The 22,025-nt window shown below is 42.9% G+C and overlaps 1 protein-coding gene across 2 annotated transcripts in view; it reads right to left on the minus strand.

Annotated features, from left to right (window-relative positions):
* MNAT1 (MNAT1 component of CDK activating kinase) overlaps window positions 1-22,025 on the minus strand; it is a 265,871-nt gene that overhangs the window by 100,093 nt on the left and 143,753 nt on the right. For both annotated transcript variants that reach the window (XM_073610513.1, XM_073610514.1), the window contains exon 7: window positions 6,064-6,185. In XM_073610513.1, coding sequence (XP_073466614.1) covers window positions 6,064-6,185 — 122 coding nt within the window. The remainder of the gene's footprint in view (window positions 1-6,063; window positions 6,186-22,025) is intronic.

Genomic DNA, 22,025 nt, shown 5'->3' on the forward strand with positions numbered 1-22,025 from the left:
GTTACACTGAGGTTAATGGTTAAGCTTAGGGATTAGGTTCAGGGATTAGTAAGAGGTTAAGGGTTAAGTTTAGGCGTTATATTGAGCTCAAGGGTCAGAAAGTCACTATTTTTTTTTAAGCGACCCTTGTTTTTTTTTTTTGGTTCTTTAAACACCAGATAAATGTTATTTGAACCAATAACGAACATGCACATTTTTAGCACAAAAAACAATTAAGCCAAATGCAGAAAGAGATAAAATAACTGCAATACATAAACAAATGTTTTATAACCTAAATCTAGCTTTAACTTAAAGTGGTTGTAAAGGCAGAAGGTTTTTTATTTTAAAGCATTCTATGCATTAAGATTTAAAACCTTCTGTGAGCAGCAGCCGCCTTAACACTTACCCGAGCCCCATTTCGATCCAGCAATGTTGCACGAGAGACTTGGCTGTCCGGAACTCTCTCTATTGATTGGCTGAGACATACAGCGGGCGCCATTGGCTCCCGCTGCTGTCAGTCAAATTCAGTGAGCCAATGAGTAGAGAGGAGGGAGAGGGCCGAAACCGCTGCTCTGAACGGACACACAGAGAAGCGCTCGGCTTGGGTGTCCCCATAGAAAGCGGTTTGCCGTGGGGGGCACTCGGCAAGAGGGAGAGGCCAGAAGCGCCAAGGGACCTGGGAAGAGGGGGATCTGGGCTGCTCTGTGCAAAACCACTGCACAGAGCAGGTAAGTATAGCATGATTGTTATATTTAAACAAACAAAAAAAAAAAAACAACAAGACTTTAGTATCACTTTAACCACTTGCCGGCTGGCTCACGTCGATATATACGTCGACACAGTGGCACGGGTGCGCAAAATCCCATGTGGGTACGTCGGCCCTTTAAGAGCGGCCAAAGGGCGCATGCCCGCTGCGTGGTGGGGGACCTGATGGGCGTGGTCAGCGGGCGCGATCACGTGCACGAGCGCCAGCATGGAGATTTGTGTGTGTGAACACACAAATTCCCGTACTGTCAGGGGAGAGGAGACATGTTGTTTGTTCCTTAGTAAATTGGAACAACGGTATGTCTTCTCTCTTACTCAGTCCTATCCCCATACAGTTAGAAGACACTGAGGGAACACACATTTAACCCCTTGATCGCCCCCTAGTGTTAACCCCTTCCCTACCAGTAATCAGTGCATTTTTATAGCACTGATCGCTGTATAAATGTCAATGGTCCCAAAAATGTGTCAAAAGTGTCCGATCTGGCCGCCGCAATGTTGCAATCCCGATAAAAATCGCAGATCGCCGCCAATACTAGTAAAAAAAAAAAAAAATGCCATAAATCTTTCCCATAGTTTGTAGACACTATAACTTTTGCGCAAACCAATCAAAATACGCTTTTTGCGATTTTTTTTACCAAGAATATGCAGAAGAATATATATTTGCCTAAATTGATGAAGAAATTTGTTTTTTTAAAATATTTTTGGGGATATTTATTATAGCAAAAAGTTGAAAATATTGGGTTTTTTTTCAAAATTGTCGCTGTTTTTTTGTTTATAGCGCAACAAATAAAACTGCAGAGGTGATCAAATACCACCAAAAGAAAGCTCTATTTGTGGGGGGAAAAAGGACTCAAATTTCGTTTGGATACAGCATTGCACGACCGTGCAATTACCAGTTAAAGCGACGCAGTGACAAACTGTAAAAAGTGCTCTGGTCAGGAAGGGGGTAAATCTTCTGGGGCTGAAGTGGTTAACCACTTCAGCTCCGGAAGGTTTACCCCCCTTCATGACCAGGCCATTTTTTGCGATACAGCACTGCGTTACCTTAACTGACAATTGTGCGGTCGTGCGACGATGTACCAAAATAAAATTAGGCCCCTTTCACACTGGGGCGGGAGGTGCGTCGACGGTAAAGCGCCGCTATTATTAGCGGCGGTATTCGGCCTCTAGCGGGGGCGGTTTTACCCCCGCTAGCGGCCGAGAAAGGGTTAAAAACCACCGCAAAGCACCTCTGCAGAGGCGCTTTGCTGGCGGTATAGCCGCGCTGCCCCATTGATTTCAATGGGCAGGAGCGGTGTATACACCGCTCGGAAGATGCTGCTAGCAGGACTTTATTTCCCGTCCTGCTAGCGCACCGCTCCAGTGTGAAAGCCCAAGGGCTTTCACACTGGAGACAGCAGCGGCTGTTTTGGGTCGGTTTGCAGGCGCTATTTTTAGCACAATAGCGCCTGCAAACCGCCCCAGTGTGAAAGGGGTCTAATTGAGAATACTAATGCGCGAACTAAATAATAAATTTATTATAAATGAGTGGCTGCCAACATGAAAAGGTGTTCCCACACAGTGCTAATTGAATACTTATATATGTGGTGCTTACTCAAACAGTAAATGATGTAATAAATCTTCAACCACAGTATATAGCGCAAATATTCAAAACTGGCAGTGCACAAATAATGCTTCTTCACATACAATAAAAATATAACATTTCTTCACGCACCATTAAAGTGCAACAGTTTCAAAGTGACAATGCAGTGAATGAATGTAATAAACGTGCCCAGTCCAAAAGTTCATAAATAAAGTGCTTGTGCAAAATAAGTAGAATCCAATAGATCTTCCACCATCCGTAGTGCGCCAGTGGTTTGCCCCAGCCTCTCACCTCAGACAAAGGCCCCTACAGGTCTAGTTAAGGCTTTGTTTGTGCGTGACTCCAAGCCGATGAAGATTTATCACATCATTTACTGTTTATTGAGTACCGTATATACTCGAGTATAAGTTGTTCCGAGTATAAGTCGAGGCCCTAATTTACCACAAAAAAATGGGAAAAACTTATTGACCCGAGTATAAGACGAGGGTGCACAGCTACTGTAAGTGGAAAAGAGGGTCAACAATGCCTCACTGTGCCCATTTGCAGCCATAGGTCCCCCGAACTTCAAACTTGGTAGTTAAGGGTTCCTAGATGCCCCCTAGCTGCAGACAAAATTTGGGGTCTCTGAACCCAAAGGGTCCCAAAATGACATTGCTGCAGATGGACACAGTTGACCAAATTTGGGGCCCCGTATCTTGGGGCCACTTCGTGCTAAGAACCCCAAATTTGGTGTGCAAACCCAGTGGAACTAGCACCATAAAATATCCAAGGCTGGGGTTTCTAGCACTAAGTGGCCCCGAGATACAGGGCCCCAAAAATCGGTTCAGAAAATATCAAGCACTTTTCTGTAGCAGAGAATGACATTTTCAGAACCAGCTTTGGGGCCCCATATTTCGGGGCCACTTGGTGCTAGGAACTCCATCTATGTTATGGTACCAGTTCCACTGGGTTTGCACACCAAATTTGGGGTTCCTAGCACTAAGTGGCCCTGAGATACGGGGCCCCAAATTCCATTCGGAAAATGAAATTTTTTGCTGCAGAAAAGTGCTTGACTCGAGTATAAGTCGAGGGGGGCACTTTCAGCACAAAAAAAATGTGCTGAAAAACTCGACTTATACTCGAGTATATACGGTAAGCGCCACATATATTAGTATTCACCCAAATAAAATTGATGTCCTTTTTTTCCCACAAATAGAGCTATTTTTTGTAGTATTTGATGCGGTTTTTATTTTTTGCGCTATGAACAAAAAAACCCGACAGTTTTGGAAAAAAAAGAAAAAACAACAATATTTTTCACTTTCTGCTATAAAACACAGCCAATAAAAGAATGTAAAAATAAATCTAATTTCTTCATCAGTTTAGACAAATATGTATTCTGCTATATGTTATTGGTAAAAAAAAAAATCCCAATAAGCGTATATTGATTGGTTTGCGCAAAATTTATAGCGTCTACAAACTATGGGATGTTTTTATGAAGTAATATTTTTACTAGTAATGGCAGCAATCAGCCACTTATAGCGGGACTGCGACATTGTGGCAAACAAATCAGACAAGAAGTGACACTTTTTGGGGACCAGTGACACCAATACAGTGATCAGTGCTAAAAAATACACACGGTCACTGTACTAATGACACTGGCAGGGAAGGAGTTAACATCAGGGGTGATCAAAGTGTTAAATGTCTCCCTAGGGAGTGCTTTTTAACTGTGTGGGGGGTGCTTGTACTGTGGGAAGACAGAGATCAGTGTTCCTGCTTAGCAAAAACACAGGATTTTGGTCCTGCCTTGTCACAGAACGGTGATCTGCCTTGTTTACATAGGCAGACCATCATTCTGCCTCTGTCGGGAGCGATCGAGTATAATTCCAGTCAAATTCTAACTAAGGCTAAATCTACTCCCACCCCTATTCTAAGAATACTCTATATACCCTGTAAAAGAAAAAATATGTCTGTACTTACCTATTCTGAAGCCGCTCTGTTCCGGTCACATGACCAGCTTCAGTTTAGAGGAGGGGCAGCCAACAGCTGCCCCATTGTAAGCCTGTGGGTGACATCATTGCCCAGGCTCTGCAATGGTTATCACTGCCTTTCCTCTACACTGATGCTGGGGCCCGATCATGTGTCCGGACTGGAGCGTCTTCAGACTAGGTAAGTAATCTTTTCTTCTACAGGGCTGATAGAATAGCCTTAGAATCAGGATGGGAGTAGATTTAGCCCTAGTTAGAATTTGACTGGAATTCCACTGCAATTGATCTTACAGCCCATTGCAGGAGAGCATTATTACAGGATTTTGAGGGCACAGTCTTCCCTGAAGCAGTGGTGAAGCAGTGACGCGAGCTGCGTCTCCCAAAAGCATCGCAACTTGGGGCAGAGGTTCTATGCATAAAAATTTTGATTTCAAATATTTTTTCAAGTTTGGGGGGGGGGGGGGGGTGTTGACTTATATTAAAATTAACCTTTTTTAATGGAAGGCCAACTTAAAAAATGTTACTCTGCAACAGTAAGGACACCGCTGAAGACAGACGAGGAGGAAGAGGACCCTGTGTGGCACATGACTAGACTGTAGACCTGCCAAAAATTTTTTTTTTTTTTTTTTTAATCACTGAGGGTGGAATATTAGGATGGAATTAGTCTTTTAAAGCTTCTGTATAAGGAAAATTCTATAGTGTTCACTAACATCAGGTGTTCTGAAATTAGTAGTGTATACAGGGGGTCCCCGACTTACGAACATCCGACTTACGAACGACCCCTACTTACGAACGGGGCCTGAATGACGTCACTGCTGGCCGAATCTTCCTCTCCTGAGCCTTTCCTCCGTTCCTGTCTTGGCTGCGGGTCCCCTTCGTCCTCCTGCCTGCCCATCCACAGGCCTGGTATGGTCCGGTGGCTTGCCAGGCCGCTGAAACTGCCCGTCGTGGCCGAGACCTTGTGCGGCCTACGAAGCCTCCATGATCCCCGGTCTTTCCTACGCCGCTGCCCCGCGATGGTGCACCGCGGCCGGCCGCCCGGCCGGCCGGCCTGCCTGGCCTCTGATGGCTGCTTTCACCATCCATCTCCCTGCTGTGCCATACAGTGTACCTCTCTGCAGTCTCCTGTTGCTGCTGCCATGAAAATAGTGAGAGGGGAGAGCTGTGCTCAGCTGCGATCCTGGACTCCTGTTTTGGAAGTGACAGGGTCAATAAAGAGAACCTGTCACCTCCAATTGCTATCACACAGGGAATTGTTTCCTCCTGTGTGATAGCAATAAAGTTAAGTGAAAAAAAAATTGATAAAAAAAATAAAAATAAGAAATACAGTAATAATTAAATTAATAAAATAAAAAAAAAAATTAAAAAATGTAAAGAATAAGAAAAATAATATTAAAAATAAGAAAATTATACAAAAATAAAAAAAAGTAAACGACAAGCTACAAATAAATACAAATAAAAAAAAGTGATTAAAAAGTAAAAAAATAAAAGAAACAAAACATATTTGAACTAATCATGCCACCCCAGCCATCCGGTTGCCTTTCTCTGTTGATTTGGGTTTACATCCTGTCTCTGAGACTAGATTTGCACTTAAAAAAGGTACTGTTCCGACTTACAAACAAATTCGACTTAAGAACAAACCTACAGTCCCTATCCTGTTCGTAACCCGGGGACCCCCTGTACACTGAACAAACACAAGGTTGTTTCCCCAGATCAGCTAGCACAAGTGATCAGATCGACCCTGTAAAAGCATATTACCGGACACACACTTACCCCTGCCTTCCCAGTATTTCTATACAAGGGACCTCTGGACCGTACGTTTCTATATGAATGGGCTGATAACGATACAAAGATTCTTCCAGCTTTGGAATTGGAACAGATGAAATATGATGACCCTGTAATGAAAACAAAAATGTTAAATACCTCGAGTCAAGTTAAACAGCAGCATATTATTTCAATACTGAATTTCAAGCACCATTTATTCAGTCTTTTATTTCCCAGGAAAAAAACAAAACGCTTTTTTTTTAAATTACTAAAATATCAGAATCTAGATTAGCTTCCTTTATAGCAGATCCCAGTTTGAAAAAGAAGGGGAAGCAGTGAGAACACTTCAGGTTAATGATTTACTCAGTCCTGTAGATCTATTAATGGAATGACACCATCAGTATGGCGCCGCTCCATAAGGCCTCCTGTACACGGCTGCTGGTAAAACGGACGTTCAGAGGCAGTTGGCTGCTTTTTTCAGCTGCCCCTGAACTCATCCAATCTTATCAGTACATGTACACAGGTTCGTTTAATGTCGTTTTTAGGCAGTTGAGTTTAGAGGCCTTTTTTGTAAAGCAAAAAAAATTAGATGAGATGCTGAATTTAGAGGCATTTCAAGTGCTAAGCGTGTCTAAATGCGTCTACACGTGGTAACTCCCGTTTAGCCTTGTTTTGTTTACAGGCGTTTTTTTAATTTTTGGCTATTTTAAAAAAATATATATTTTTTTTTTTTCAAACGCTTCTAAACGCAAACGCGGCTAAACGCGGCTTGTAAACGCGTCAAAACGGACGTTTTAAACGTGGGTTACTATCTGTCAAGGTAAATCGTTCAGGAGAGGTTGTAAAAACGTCCCGTGCACATTAAGCCTAACTGTCCAGTCAGCAAACTGGTAATTGTGGTGGCTATGTTTGATTAAAGTAAAATGAAGCCACCTATTTATGTTCTATAGCAGAGGTGCCTGGATCAAAAGACTGGACAAACAGAACTAGAAATATAAAAAAAAAAAGTCAACTCATATACATGGATCTCAGTAGTGTACTCAGTTGTTTGCCTGAAGTTCAACTTGGAAATGATGAGCCATAGAAATCAAAAAACAAATAACATTTGACCTGCTTTCCAGATAATATTAATACCGAGTACTAAACTGTGCAACTGCACCGACTCACTCACTCCACTGCTTTGTGATAACAGTGCAACTGATTCCAGAACAGCTGGAGATAGAAACATTCCATGGCTTAACATGGAACTGAAAACGGAGGGTATGGTAAGAGCTCTTGCCCTGCTTTTAACTTTGCTGTGTCCCAATGATGACAGCTCAATGTCTTCCCTCACCTTTCTACTTCTGCAAACACCATCCAAAGCTTTGTTCATCCCTAGCGCCCTCCTTGATCTGCCAGTGTGGCCAGTGATGATACGACTCTCATGCTTGTGCGATCTGTTGCACTATGCTACACTATTTAGCATCTTAATAATGCTAAAAGCATACACTGTACTGCACAAGAAAAATAGCTAAGAGCAAGTGAAATAATTTGACAGAAAAGGTATACAAAGTCTATTCTACTAAAAACTGTGCCTGCAAGCAAAATCTGGAGTTCCGTTTTACTTTCACCATTTGAAGACACTAGGAATGCTACTCATGCCTGAAAAAAAACTATAATAAAAAGGTAGACAGGGCCTACTTTAGGTTCTTTAACTACTATTTTCCTGCTGATTTTTTTTCTATCATTCTCACTATAATTAATTAAAATTTATTTCTCTTTTTTTATTTGTTTTGTTTGTAAGATAAGTCCAACTTTCGTAACATCTTACACCCATATTCAGGGTGTAACATGCTACAAACAGACCCCCCCCCCCCGATCCCCTGTTGTGACAGCTAGCAAGGGATCTTCTCCCCCCACTAGCTGTCATAATTTAATAAAAAAAAAAAAAAAAAAAAACATGGCCGTGCGGAGTTCCGCCCACTGGAGTGAGATGGGGCTCAGGTAAGTAATTAGTGGGTGCTGGGGTGGCTGCTGCACACAGAAGATTTTTTATCTTCATGCATAGAATGCATGAAGATAAAAAAAAAAAAGTCTGACTTAATGACTCCTCTAATAGGAGCAGGCTACACAGAAGCGAAATACAATGTGGAAATGAATTATTTTATTAAATGATTTGACATAGATATGTTTTAATCAAAATCTGAGAAGCGATAAATGTTCTTGGCCACTATAATCATGGAACACCGTCATGTTTTTCAAACAAATGATTGTGTTAAATAAAAAAAAAACTACATTATTATTAAAAATCTGCAAAATGACTGATTAGAATTTAAAAAAAAATCACTAACAAGTTTGAATACAAACATCAAATTCAAATACACTAACAAAACTGAAGCAATAACAACTCATGGAAAAATAGACAGTGCTTAAATGATGTTTGCAAAGCCGTTTGGAAAATGCGAGGCAATTAAGAGATTTAATCTCCCAACAGTAAATATTAGACGATACGTCTCCAAGCCGACTTGTTAATAACAATCAAAGAGCCCCTACAAGCACCTCTGTGTCTAGTAATTACATTTTGAGGTAAGAAAAAAACTATATACGATATATATTATTCACAAAACGTGAGATGTTTATGTACCAGAAAGGCAGAATATAAATATCCCTATTCAAAAATTACAGTGCTGTGCTTCTGCGTGCAATGCATTTACATACATTGTACAAAAAAAAAAAAAAGGCTCAATTTTTGTCAGTTTATTTTGTAGTTAAAAAAAAAACACTCTAATGCCGCGTACACGCGAGCGGACTTTACGGCGGACTTTGATGGACCAGTAGCCAATAGCTGCCCTAGCGTCGGTTTTTGTCAGTCGGACTAGCATACAGACGAGCGGACTTTTCCACCGGACTCGAGTCCGTCGGAAAGATTTGAAACATGTTTCATTTCTAGGTCCATCGAACTTTTGGGGAAAAAAAGTCAGCTGGAGCCCACACACGATCGAATGGTCCGACGGACTCCGGTCCGCCAGACCAAGTCTGTCGTAAAGTCCGCTCGTGTGTACGCGGCTTTAGGGTATTCAAACTCCTGTTGAGAAGTCAACAAATAAAGCACTGCTGTCTTTGGATGCCGCTAAGGCGTTTGACAGCATAGAGGGGTGTGATTTATGGCAGGTGCTCAAGCGTTTTGGCTTTGGTAACACCTTTCACAACTGGGTTGAGCTTTTATATACACTCATCGGCCACTTCATTAGGTACACCTTGCTAGTATCGGGTTGGACCCCCTTTTGCCTTCAGAATTTCTTGGTGGCATAGATTCAACAAGGTGTTGGTAACATTCCTCAGAGATTTTGGTCCATATTGACATGACAGAATCACGCAGTTGCTTCAGATTTGTCAGCTGCACATCCATGATGCAAATCTCCCATTCCACCACATCCCAAAGGTGCTCTATTGGATGAGATCTGGTGACTGTGGAGGCCATTGGAGTACAGTGACCTCATTGTCATGTTCAAGAAACCAGTGGTGAGATGATTTAAGCTTTGTGACATGGTGCATTATCCTGCTGGACAGAGCCATCAGAAGATGTGTACATTGTAGTCATAAAGGGATGGACATGGTCAGCAACAATACTCAGGTAGGCCGTGGTGTTTAAACAATGCTCAATTGGTACTAAGGGGCCCAAAGTGTGCCAAGAAAATATCCTCCGCACCATTACACCACCACCAGCCTGAACCATTGATACAAGGCAGGATGGATCCATGCTTTCATGTTGTTTACTCCAAATTCTGACCCGACCATCTGAATGTTGAAGCTGAAATCGAGACTCATCAGACCAGGCAAAGTTTTTCCAATCTTCTATCGCCAAATTTCGGTGAGCCTGTTCAAATTGTAGCCTCAGTTTCCTGTTCTTAGCTAACAGGAGTGGCACCCAGTGTGGTGTTCTGCTGCTGTAGCCCATCTGCTTCAAGATTCAATGCGTTGTGCATTCAGAGATGGTATTCTGCATACCTTGGTTGTAATGAGTGGTTATTTGAGTTACTGTTGCCTTTCTATCGTCTAAAACCAGTCTGCCTATGCTCCTCTAACATCAACAAGACATTTTCGTCCACACAACTGCCACTCACTGGATATTTTCTCTGTTTTGGACCATTCTCTGTAAACCCTTGAGATGATTGTGCGTGAAAATCCCAGTAGATCAGCAGTTTCTTAAATACTCAGACCAGCTTGTTTGCCACCAGCAACCATGCCACATTCAAAGTCACTTACATTTCCTTTCTTACCCATTCCGATGCTCATTTTAAACTTTAGCATGTCGTCTTCACCACATCTAGATGCCTAAAGGAATTGAGTTGCTGCCATGTGATTGGCCGATTAGCAATTTGTGTTACCAAGCAATTGAATAGGTGTACCTAATAAAGTGGCCGATGATTGCCTGTTCCTCAAGGCCCCAGTACAGGTTAATGGAAGGATGTCTATTTTTTTTTCGATGTCTCGAGGGACCAGACAATGGTGTCCTCTATAGCTGTTTTCAGTAGCTATAGAGCCCCTCGTGGCCCTGTTGAGACAAACATGGGGGTGAGATTCTAAAGAGGAAAACATTATTGCCGCCCACTGCCAGTACCATGTGATCACTGTGGCCAATTACAGCAGATCACATAACAGTTGTACATAATGAAAGGCTTTGTTACATGCCCTTCATTGTGTATTATTGTGATGAGCTCTGTAAATGGTTACAGTCATCACATGGTACGGACACAGGGCCAATCACAGCCTATCTGTACCACGTGATTAACTGTGCCAATCACAGCTAAACACAATAGTAAACACTGAATGAGTAGTTTTCATGCAGAAAAAATGGTTGCAACCATAGTGTGTTAAAAAAAAAAAAAAAAAAACTATGGTTACTATGGTAACACAGTATTGCTCAGGTCACTGTAGGTAAAAAATATATAAATATATATCTATATTTATAGATATATATATATATATATATATATAGCCAAGAGATAAGTACTGTATATACTCAAGTATAGGTCGAATATAAGCCGAGACACCTAATTTACCACATAAAAATGGGGAAACGTATTGACCCGAGTATAAGCCAAGGGTGAGAAATGCAGCAGCTACTGTAAGTGGAAAAAGAGGGTCAACAATGGCCATCTGCAGCTGCATGCCTCCCTGTGCAGCCTACCTGTGTCCTGTGCACGTGTCCCTGTGTCCTGTGCACGTGTCCCTGTGTCCTGTGCACGTGTCCCTGTGTCCTGTGCACGTGTCCCTGTGTCCTGTGCACGTGTCCCTGTGTCCTGTGCACGTGTCCCTGTGTCCTGTGCATGCCTCCGCGTGCCGATATGCAGCCACCGATCAGCGTGTCATAACAACATTCGGCGGCCATTCCAGTGTTCAAAAGCCGCGCCGCCTCCTCCTCGTCTATGATAGGCAGAACACTCAATTTCCCGGCAGTCAGTGTTCAGCCTATTACCATGGACGAGGATGAGAGGATGTCCATGAAAGGCTGAACACTGACTACTGGGAAATTGAGTGTTCTGCCTATCACAGATGAGGAGGCGGCGCGGCTGTTGAACAGTGGAATGGCCGCGGTCTGTCTGCATGACACTCTGATCATGTAGGCATACGGCGATGACTCGAGTATAAGCCGAGGGGGGCACTTTCAGCCTAAAAAAAAAAGGGCTGAAAATCTCGGCTTATACTCGAGTATATACAGTAAAGATTAAACTCTATATTCTAACCATTTCATAATATGTGCAAAAATGTACCATAGTTAAATGATATATGCATTCAATTAGTAAGTTTTATAAGGTGACAAGTGCTTTTATGGATCAAAAATGGTAAACATTGAACTCTATAGCAATAAATCTATGAGCAATCAGGTCCTGGTGTAAATAATCAGTCCATATATACTGAAGAAAAGGAATTGGAAAGTAAAGTGACAAGTGCTCTTTATCCGTGCTTGTTGCAGATATATACTAATGTAGGTGTTCCATTCTGTGATCCCCCTACGCCACCGCACTCACCGGAGAACTATCACCTCGAGGGGATATCTCATATTCACAGCTGTATAACAGGACACAAGATCCACACTTGTGTATGTCTTTTCTCATTTGTCATTGTCATCTCTCATTTAAATGGTTTGTCCCTTCGTCTCATTCATATTTGGAGAGAAAGGACATCCCGGAGCACAATACTGTTTTGATATTTTATTCCATTCAGAATGATCAGAAATGCACTTACATTTAATTAATGTTCAATAGGCATGAGATTCAGGAAGTCCGGGACGCTTATGCTGGTGTTGTCAAGAGGAATATGGAACGTTATTACATATTTTTTGGTTGTGCCATAGAATGGAGGGCTACTGGAGAGAGGTCCGAAGGATTATTCAAAAATTCTGTGATTATGAGATCCCTGAGGATCCAAACGTTTTCTTATTGCAGAACTCCAAAATACCTGTTAAGACATATAAAAATCCCATTCTGTGTCACCTCCTGAACGCAGTGAAATCCTGCATCCCTCTTAACTGGAAAAAAAACAACCCCCTTCAGTGGGAATGTGGCTCAGGAAGGTGGAAGAGTTGAACCGAACGGAAGACCTGGTTTGGACAGATAGGCAGAAATGAGAGAAATATGAGAAAACATGGTCTTCTCTGGAACTCTTATCAACTCAGAGGAGGGAAGGATTCTCAATGATAGGAGTCCTGTTGGCTGAAGGAATGAATGTATCATGCCCTCTAATTTGGTTTGGCTCTGTGATGGGGGGCATCCCTGTTTGCTATCCCCTTGGGGTGAGGGCGGACGGGAGGGGGAGAGAGGAGAGGAGAAATTGATTTTTTTTTTTTGGTTGATATTTATTCTATGGGAACTTTTTGTATCTAAAAGGACCTCAGGTCTGGGGTTAGGTCTTCCTCAGTTCATGACCAGGGTGAGAAAGTTACCCTGATTAATATGGTGATGTGGACAGGGAAGCTAGTCAGAGTTGATGGGAAGACAGATGGAGCTAAATACAGGGCAATCTTAGAAGAAAACCTGTTAGAATCTGCAAAAGACTTGAGACTGGGGCAGAGGTTCACCTTCCAGCAGGACAACAAACCTAAACATACAGCCGGAGCTACAATGGAATGGTTTAGATCAACAGAAAAGAAAGAGGGCGCACCAACCTAGTGCATTACCACTGATAAACTTTAATGTAGCATAAAAACAGTAAAAATTATACTCACAAACGAGCTAGTATAAATAGCTTTCGAAAGGGCGCAAAAGCGCTGTTTCTGTGGATCGACACCCCAGGACCTGTTGCCGAGAGGATAAGACCAGCACAAATGGCTGATGGCTTACGCGTTTCGGGGGAGCACCCCTTTCTTCAGAGCCTAAGCGGGCAATGGTTGGTCTCTCGAATTGCTCTCTCTACAAATGTATGTGTGTGCCTGTGTCTACCCCACCCAATTAGTGACGACGCCCCCTCCCACAGATATTAGGCACCACCCACCCATTCGGGTTAACCCTCTCTATCCCATCCCTCTGAGTGCGATTCCCCATTTGTAGCCAAAATACAGAGGGCAAACATCACTCTATGTAATCTGCTAAAAAGATTACATAGAGTGATGTTTGCCCTCTGTATTTTGGCTACAAATGGGGAATCACACTCAGAGGGATGAGATAGAGAGGGTTAACCCGAATGGGTGGGTGGTGCCTAATATCTGTGGGAGGGGGCGTCGTCACTAATTGGGTGGGGTAGACACAGGCACACACATACATTTGTAGAGAGAGCAATTCGAGAGACCAACCATTGCCCGCTTAGGCTCTGAAGAAAGGGGTGCTCCCCCGAAACGCGTAAGCCTTCAGCCATTTGCGCTGGTCTTATCCTCTCGGCAACAGGTCCTGGGGTGTCGATCCACAGAAACAGCGCTTTTGCGTCCTTTCGAAAGCTATTTATACTAGCTCGTTAGTGAGTATAATTTTTACTGTTTTTATGCTGCATTAAAGTTTATCAGTGGTAATGCACTAGGTTGGTGCGCCCTCTTTCTTTTCTGTTTTTTTTAGCTTGAATACCCATTGTTCAAATGAGGGCTGCAAGACGCTAGGCATTACTTCTATAGGTGGCTGCACCACATATCCAGTTCATGGACACCTGAGCGCAGGAGAGGTCTTTTTTCTTATGGTTTAGATCAAAGCATATTCATGTACTAGAATGGCCCAGTAAAAGTCCAGACCTAAATCCCATTGAGAATCTGTGCCAAGACCTGAAAATTGCTGTTCACAGACACTCTCCATCCAATTTGACAGAGCTGAGCTATTTTGCAAAGAGGAATGGGCAAAAATGTCACTCTCTAGATGTGCAAAGCTGCTAGAAACATCCCCCAAAAGATTTGCAGCTGTAATTGCAGCGAAAGGCGGTTCTACAAGGTATTGACTCAGGGGGGGGGAATACAAATGCACGCCAAACTTTTCACATTTTTTTGTAAAAAAAGACCATTCATCATTTTCCTTCTACTTCACAATTATGTGCCACTTTGTGTTGGTCTATCACATAAAATTCCAATAAAATTTATTTACGTTTTTGGTTGCAACATGACAAAATGTGGAGAACTTCGAGGGGTATGAATACTTTTTCAAGTCACTGTATGTACAGACAAGAGAACTAAGCGAGAAACCTGCTGTATTGGATCCTTTTAAGGCGTCAACAGCAAAACACAGCGCTCGAGGAATATCGGTCTTATTTTCAGGCAGATCATCTTCTTGGTTAGGCCTATCAGGCCCTTTGACCTGATCCTTTATGGGCTGGCAGATACCAATTGCTGCAACAGCTGGCTGAATAGCTGAACTGGCCAAAAAAAAAAGGAAGCCTTTAATAATGACTCCAATTTCTTGTCAACAGGATCTTTCAAGCCCTCTGCGTTATCTACCGGACAAGTTAAGTTCTTGTTTAAGGAAGAGACTGCTGCATCTACGGCTGGCATGCTCCACTTTAACAAACATTTCATCCATGGAATATAAAAGGGAAAACCTCTTAAGAGGAACAAAATCCTGTCAGGATGTTCCCAATCAGCATACACACAGCCTGTTCCAGCAGGAGGTGTAAGGGCAAAGCCTGTACGGCCTGAAGAGGCCTCAGGGATCCCAAGAGGACCAGGGGGGCTCAGTCACCTCTGCAAGAGGCAACTTAAAGGCAGAACGAACCATTTCGGTCAGAGTCAGGATGAAAAACCTCTGCGACTGAGAGGCAGACATCAACTGGATATCTTCTTGTCCAGATTGCTCGGAAGCAGACTCATGTGCCAGGTCCCCCACAGAATCCTGAGATTTTAGCTCTTCCCCATCCTCAACCCAATCCTGCTCCAGACTAGGAGGCTCTGGGGAGGGGGATCTGTCACGCTTCTTGCCACCCTGCGGGATGGAGGCAATCCTGCCAGCAATCCTGTGCTCTGACACGGCTAGAGTCGAGGACAGTTCATACTTGTGATAAAGGGTGAAGCAGCAGCATTAACTGTAGGTACAATACCAGATAGGCGCAGCAGCTCAAATTGCTCGGAAGCCTCTGGTCCTTCAGGGGATATGACTAGGTTCATGAGGAATTACTGATGACATAGGTGTGCCCTTCCCTGTAGTGTTAGTCCCTCTCCTCTTTTTTGAAGACATTTACTAGCCACAAAAAGTACTTCGGTGTAGTATTAAAACACCTCAGAAGGGAAACCCTTTAATAGTGCTCACCAAGTCCCTATGCAACAATCCTGCTAAGCACCTTAGCTTGCCAAGCAACATTTGGTGACTCACATGACCCAGTTAAGGAGAAATGAACTGCTGCAAGTGCCTGTTCAGAGTCTGCTCTTTGTCCCACAGCTGTGTTCTGGAAGCACTGCATGCTTGGCATATACAGCTTAAATAAGCTGGCTGTGCGCCAGAACGTTCTGTGCATGCGTGCACATGTACGTGCGTGGTCCTGGCGAATGGGCGTGGCTGTATTCTTATGCAACGCAAATCTTCATGCGCCAAAATAAAGGTTACTGCGCATGTGCGGCGAAGCCGCATGTGCCAAACAAACTGCTAAGTCCAGTGGCTCTTTTGCGAATGCGCGTGCGCCATGGCCACCAAACAACAACTGCTGAGCACAGCGGCACTCTTGCAAATGCATGTGCACCATGGTGAACCAAGGCAAAATGGTGCACCATCGTGTGCCATCATACAGGTAAAAAAACAGCCAGACACAAGCAAAAAAGGCACACTTTGCAAACACCCACAGCTAGCCCAAAACTCCCCCCATTTGGTCACTGCACACAGGTGTCCAGCTTTTAGCTAGCTTGACTCATTGTTACAATCACTGGGACACCCCACAATAATTAGTAAAGGGGTTTCACTTACCCGTCCAGGCAGATTAGAGACTAAGAGCCCAAACTTCACCCATCACGGCAGGTTCCTGTCACTTGAGGATCTTCAAGGACTGGTTACCCTTTTCATGTTTAGGGTCCACTCCCTTGGACCCTTTCAGCACCCTGCAGGAATGCCTTAGCGCTGTGGTGCCCAGGATTCCACTTCGCAGGGTCCAGCGCCCAGAGGCCACATTACAGGCAAAACCTTGCAGGATCTTGAGTCTTCTTTGCAAAGCTCGGGTACCATTTATCTAAGCATATAAAGCCTGTGTCAAATGGATCCGATCGGTCAATCCGTTGATTCATTTAAGAACCGTTTGTGGGACTAGAGACCTGGAGCTCAGAGAGCTCAAACAACCGTGCCATCCACCTTGCAGACAGACACTGGTAAAAAAACTGAAGGGCTTCCTGTGTGGGAGGGGTTATATAGAAGATCACTTCCTGTCTAAAGACCTTTGGTCTACCAGTGTCCATTCACTTGGAGAAGGAGTATAAACCAGCAGGTAATGAATATTAGCCTGACTCCGTTTCCCATGATGTATGAAAAAGAAATATCATTTTCGGTTTTGAGTTTAATACTGCTACTAAGAAGTGGTTTTGTATGCCTGAGTCTTTGCTTGGTTTTCTATGCCTGATAATAAGGGGTCATTTTTCTATACCAGGTCTTAGAGACAAGAGTAGTTGATAAGAGCGTTCATAACCCCTGTAACTTAAAGTGGTTGTAAGGACACAAGGTTTTTTTACCTTCATGCATTCTAGGCATGAAGGTAAAAAAGCCTTCACTGTGCAGCAGGCACCCCCTCCCCCAACACATACCTGAGCTCCCTCTTGATCCAGAGATGTCCATAATAGCCTTAGCTCTCCAGGGACTCGCACTCCTGATTGGCTTTTAGCAGCAGTGGGAGCCATTGGCTTCCGCTGCTGTCAATCACAGCCAGTGAGCCAATCAGGAGAGGGAGGGGGCGGGATGAATGGACACACAGAGCCACGGCTCGGGAGCGCGCTTGCTTGGGTGCCCCCAGAGCAAGCTGCTTGCTCTAGGGGCACCTGGTAGGACGGAGGGGCCAGGAGCGCCAGCGTGGGACCTGAGAGCAGGAGGATCGAGGCTGCTGTGTAAAACCACTGCACAGGGCAGGGAAGTATGACAGGTTTCTTATTTTAATACATTAAAAATGTATCCTTATCACTTTAATTACATCTTCCCTACTGACTAAACAAAATGGCAAATATTCACTAAGATCTCTTAAAACTATCAATTTCTCTCATCCTTAAGCATGGGAAAATAGGGACGTTTTTCTGGTCATTTTATTTTGAGAAATACCTGTGTACTAGGTTCCTATGTACTCCCTTGCCTGTTAAACTGGCCATACACTATGCAAATTTCGGCTTTTCCTGATGAACCAGCCAAAATTTGCTAAGTGGATGGCCCTGTTAGCCCCCTCCCGCTCAACTTCTTTTGAGTGAAATTTTTCAACCGAACAGCAAATGCATCAAATTAGAGGAATCCGCTGTGTGGGTATTACAAGAAAAAAAATCTATATTTTCCCATGATCAAGAATGAAAGAAATTGCTAGTTTTCATTTTTCTGAAATATCAGTGAAAATGGAGAGAAAACAATAGGCACAGTGGGAGATTTGTCCATCTGCGCTGTATAGCATGGATGGAGAAATCTGTTCGATTTTATATTTATTGTTCAACACACAGTTTGAGCCAGCCTTACACAACGAATATAAGGTGTTCTAAATTTCACTTTGATGTGAAAGCAAATACTAAAGTAATAAGAGGACAATACCATGGAAGTGATATGCATTTCCAAGTATCACTGTAATATGCTGTGTTTATGTGTAACTGACATGACAGATTATCTAATCGGCTCTGATGAAGGTGCAGAGCATGGCTGGACCAGAAGCCTGCAGGGGGCACTCAATCACCAGTCTACCGCAATGACATCATAAGATTCAATGTCAGATTTAGGCAATGTATACATTAGAAACAAGAGAAAACCAGGTAGGTCACATACACAACAAATCCAGCCAAGTCTAGGAAGAGGGGAAAGAAAGAATGCTGCAATTCATGCAGCTTTACAAACTGCCGGCTTTATAGTGAAAAACAAAATTTAAAGTGTTTGTACAGACAATATTTTATTTCATGTTAATAGAGTAGTGAAGAATAGAACTTCTGCCTAGTCCTTATTTATTACGGTGTTCCCGCTAGGTAGACTCACTTTGTGGACCATTGTCATCGAGACCGAAACCATCACGTGGCCAGAACTGAACAGGAATCAGATTGTGGTTTTATTTCACATACAGATGTAGTGTTGACATATTATATGCCACTTTAGAGAATAAATGTTTACCATTTGTATCAGGCCTTGCAGGAATAGAGCCTGAAATACAAAATCCCTGACACAGGCACATACAGTACAGTATATACTATTCTCACAGCTCCATGGCTATGGCAATGACAACATTTAGAGGCCTGTTTAAATGGCAAGTAGTAAATGCGGCATGCAATGCATTTTTTTTTAAACACATAGAAGATTCACCTGCAACATTTGAAGACATTAGTTTGTTCCTCAGTGGGAAAATGGTACTACTGTACTAACTACACCAGTTATACTCTAGCAAATCTGATGCATTAAAAAAAACAGCTTTAAAGGTCTGGAAGTAGTAAGACCAACTCCCACCCCAACTCCACAAAATCTTATACTCAATTGTCCAATCTCCTGCCAGATGCAGGTTGTGCTGGGGAGCCGCATGGCTCTGGCAGGGGCGTGGACAGATGACTAAGACCTTTGGTGGGTAATTTAAAGTGATTGTAAATGTTTATTTTTCTTATTTTCTTGAAAACAAACATACATGTTATACTTACCTGCTCTGTGCAATGGTTTTGCACAGAGCAGCCCTGATCCTCCCCTTCTCGGGTCCCAATCCGATGGCTCCTGGCTCTACTATGGATGCACTTTGTATTGGCTCAACCCTGAGCCTATTGACACACACAGTGTGGCTCAGCCCCACCCCCCGGCTCCCTTGTCATTGTATTTGATTGAGAGCAGCGGGAGCCAATAGCTCCCACTGCTCTCAATCAGTGAGGGAGAGCAGCGTTACTGTTCTCGGACACAACGCTGGATCGAGATCGGGCTCAGGAAAGTATTTGGGGGTGAGCTGCACATAAAAGGTTTTTGTACCATAAAGTATAACTAAAAGGTAAAACTTTGTTTTTAGAGTGAAGATGGATTAGAACACCTATCAGTAGGGGTGCACGGAATGGATATTTTGGTGCCGAAAACCGAAACCGAAAATGAGTTTTTAAAAAATATTTATATTTTTATATATATAGTATTATATTCGACTTTGTGAATACATTTTTGACAATTATTGGCACCTTTAGTGCAAGAATGGTCAATAAAAATGACTTCAGTCTCTAACCATCTCTTGTATCGTATGTCTGCAATCTCTTATTAAACACCCTGCTAATAGTATTAGCAAAATTTCCATTCGGTGCACCTCTAGCAGACATGATACAGGAGATGGTCAGAGACTGCAGACATGATACAAAAGATACAAAAGATCAATGCAGAGTAATAGAGGGGGCCACAACTATTGTCTCCTTTCAATGGAGACAATAGTTGTGGTGACCTGGGCACCCCAAGGAATTCCCTTAATTTGCAGGGATTTTCCCTCACTTCCTGTTTTGGCTATGGGACAGGAAGTGAAGGTAAATCTCCCTAATGGGACGCAGATGGCAAAAAATGAACTGACAGGGGTTGTAACCCTACCTTATTCTATCCAAAAATGGAAAAAAAAGTTTTACCTAGAGTTCTACTTTAATGCAGAGAATACCTTCATGCAGAACTTTTAGCCTTTACAATCACTTTAAAAGGATAACTATACAAAAGTACAGTTTAATATTCGCTTTGTAAACCCATCACAGTAAACCTGACTGATTTACTAGCCCTTTTACAAACATGCGTTTATTGGACTGGATTTTTATTATTGGATTCTTATTATTCCGAAAAAATAGGATTTTTACGTCATACTTACCTGTAAAATCCATTTCTTGTACATCATGGGACACAGGCTAATATTCATTACCTGCTGGATTACACTCCATCATTAGGTGAATGGACACTGGTAGACCAAAGGTCTTCAGACAAGAAGTGATCCCCTATATAACCCCTCCCATACAGGAAGTACTTTAGTTTTGTAGCAAGCACTAAATCCTCAAAAAAGAGGGGCGGGATCTCTGTGTCCCATGACGTACTCAAAGAAAAGGATTTTACAGGTAATAATATTCATTACCTGCTGGGACATCCCAGAGCAATAGCCTTGAGGGGAGGGAGACACCCTGCCAAACAATAGCCATCAGAACTTATACGGCAGCCCGCAGTACACTTCGGCCCGAAAGCTGAATCCTCGGCTGCTCGAACATCCACTTGATAACATTTTGTGAACGTATGCACTGAAGACCAGGTAGCAGCCTTACATATCTAAGCCACAGATACCTGATGGCAAAAAGCCCAGGAGGTTCCTACACCCCTGGTAGAATGAGCTCTCACCCTAATGGGAGGAGCTTTACGTTTCAGACCGTGCAATGTCACTGGAGAAGGAACAGGGAGAGGATGATTTTCAGTGACAAAGTAAATGTAATACTTAGAAATGATATAATATATAGTAGTAGAGAACTCCAATAAATATTTAATTAGGAAATGGTTTTAAAGAATACTTATGAAATATGTTTAAATTTAAATAAAATAAAAATAACCTGCCCAGACGTTATATATACCATCAATTCAAACAAAAGATTATAACAGGTTTATTTCCCTAAGAGAACATGTTGCTTTTGAATTCTTTTTGGAACACAATACAGGTATGAATTAAACACCAAAAGAAAGACACAACGCCACACGACTGCAAAGCTATACAGGATGGCACATGAACATATATACCCTAAATCCTCTCCCATCATTACCACCCACATGATTACATTATCAAGTGCAAAAGTCAGTTTCAGCTAAGAAAACTGGTGGGTAAATGAGACCAAATAGAAAGCACATAAGAACAAAGTAGTACATACAAAATAGGCATAAATAAAGGATGGAGCCAAACCCAAGCACCAGCTCTTTAGCTTAAACCTTAACCTTTGCACTTGATAATGTCATGACATGTGGGTGGAAATGGTGGGAGGGGTTTTGGGGTGTACATGTTGCTCTGTTTCACTTCGCAGTTGTCCTTAAGATGATGAGCTTGTGCCTTGTCAAAACTTTGAAATAAACCTCATCACAGAGGGTCATAGGCATGCACAAGGGGTGTGTGCCAGGTGTGCCTAGGCACACCCTAATCACTACTTGTGGTGCCAATTCGCCCTACTGCCCGGGATTCCCCCAATGTTGCCGGTTTCCCACCACTCCGATCCCCTGGCTACTGTGGATGTTTCAGGTTGGACAGTGGGGAAAGGGGCTAGTAAATATGCAATTTACCGGCCCCTTCCTTTTCTAAAAGAACACAGTGAACACACTCGCTGTGTTCATTCATAACAAAAGCATAGTAAACCGTGTTTACTATGCTTCCGTTTGTGAATGAACAGGAAGCCACTCAGCACAGAGCACTTCCCATTCATT

This window comes from Aquarana catesbeiana, linkage group LG13 (genome assembly GCF_042186555.1).
Source record: "Aquarana catesbeiana isolate 2022-GZ linkage group LG13, ASM4218655v1, whole genome shotgun sequence".
NCBI lineage: Eukaryota > Metazoa > Chordata > Amphibia > Anura > Ranidae > Aquarana > Aquarana catesbeiana.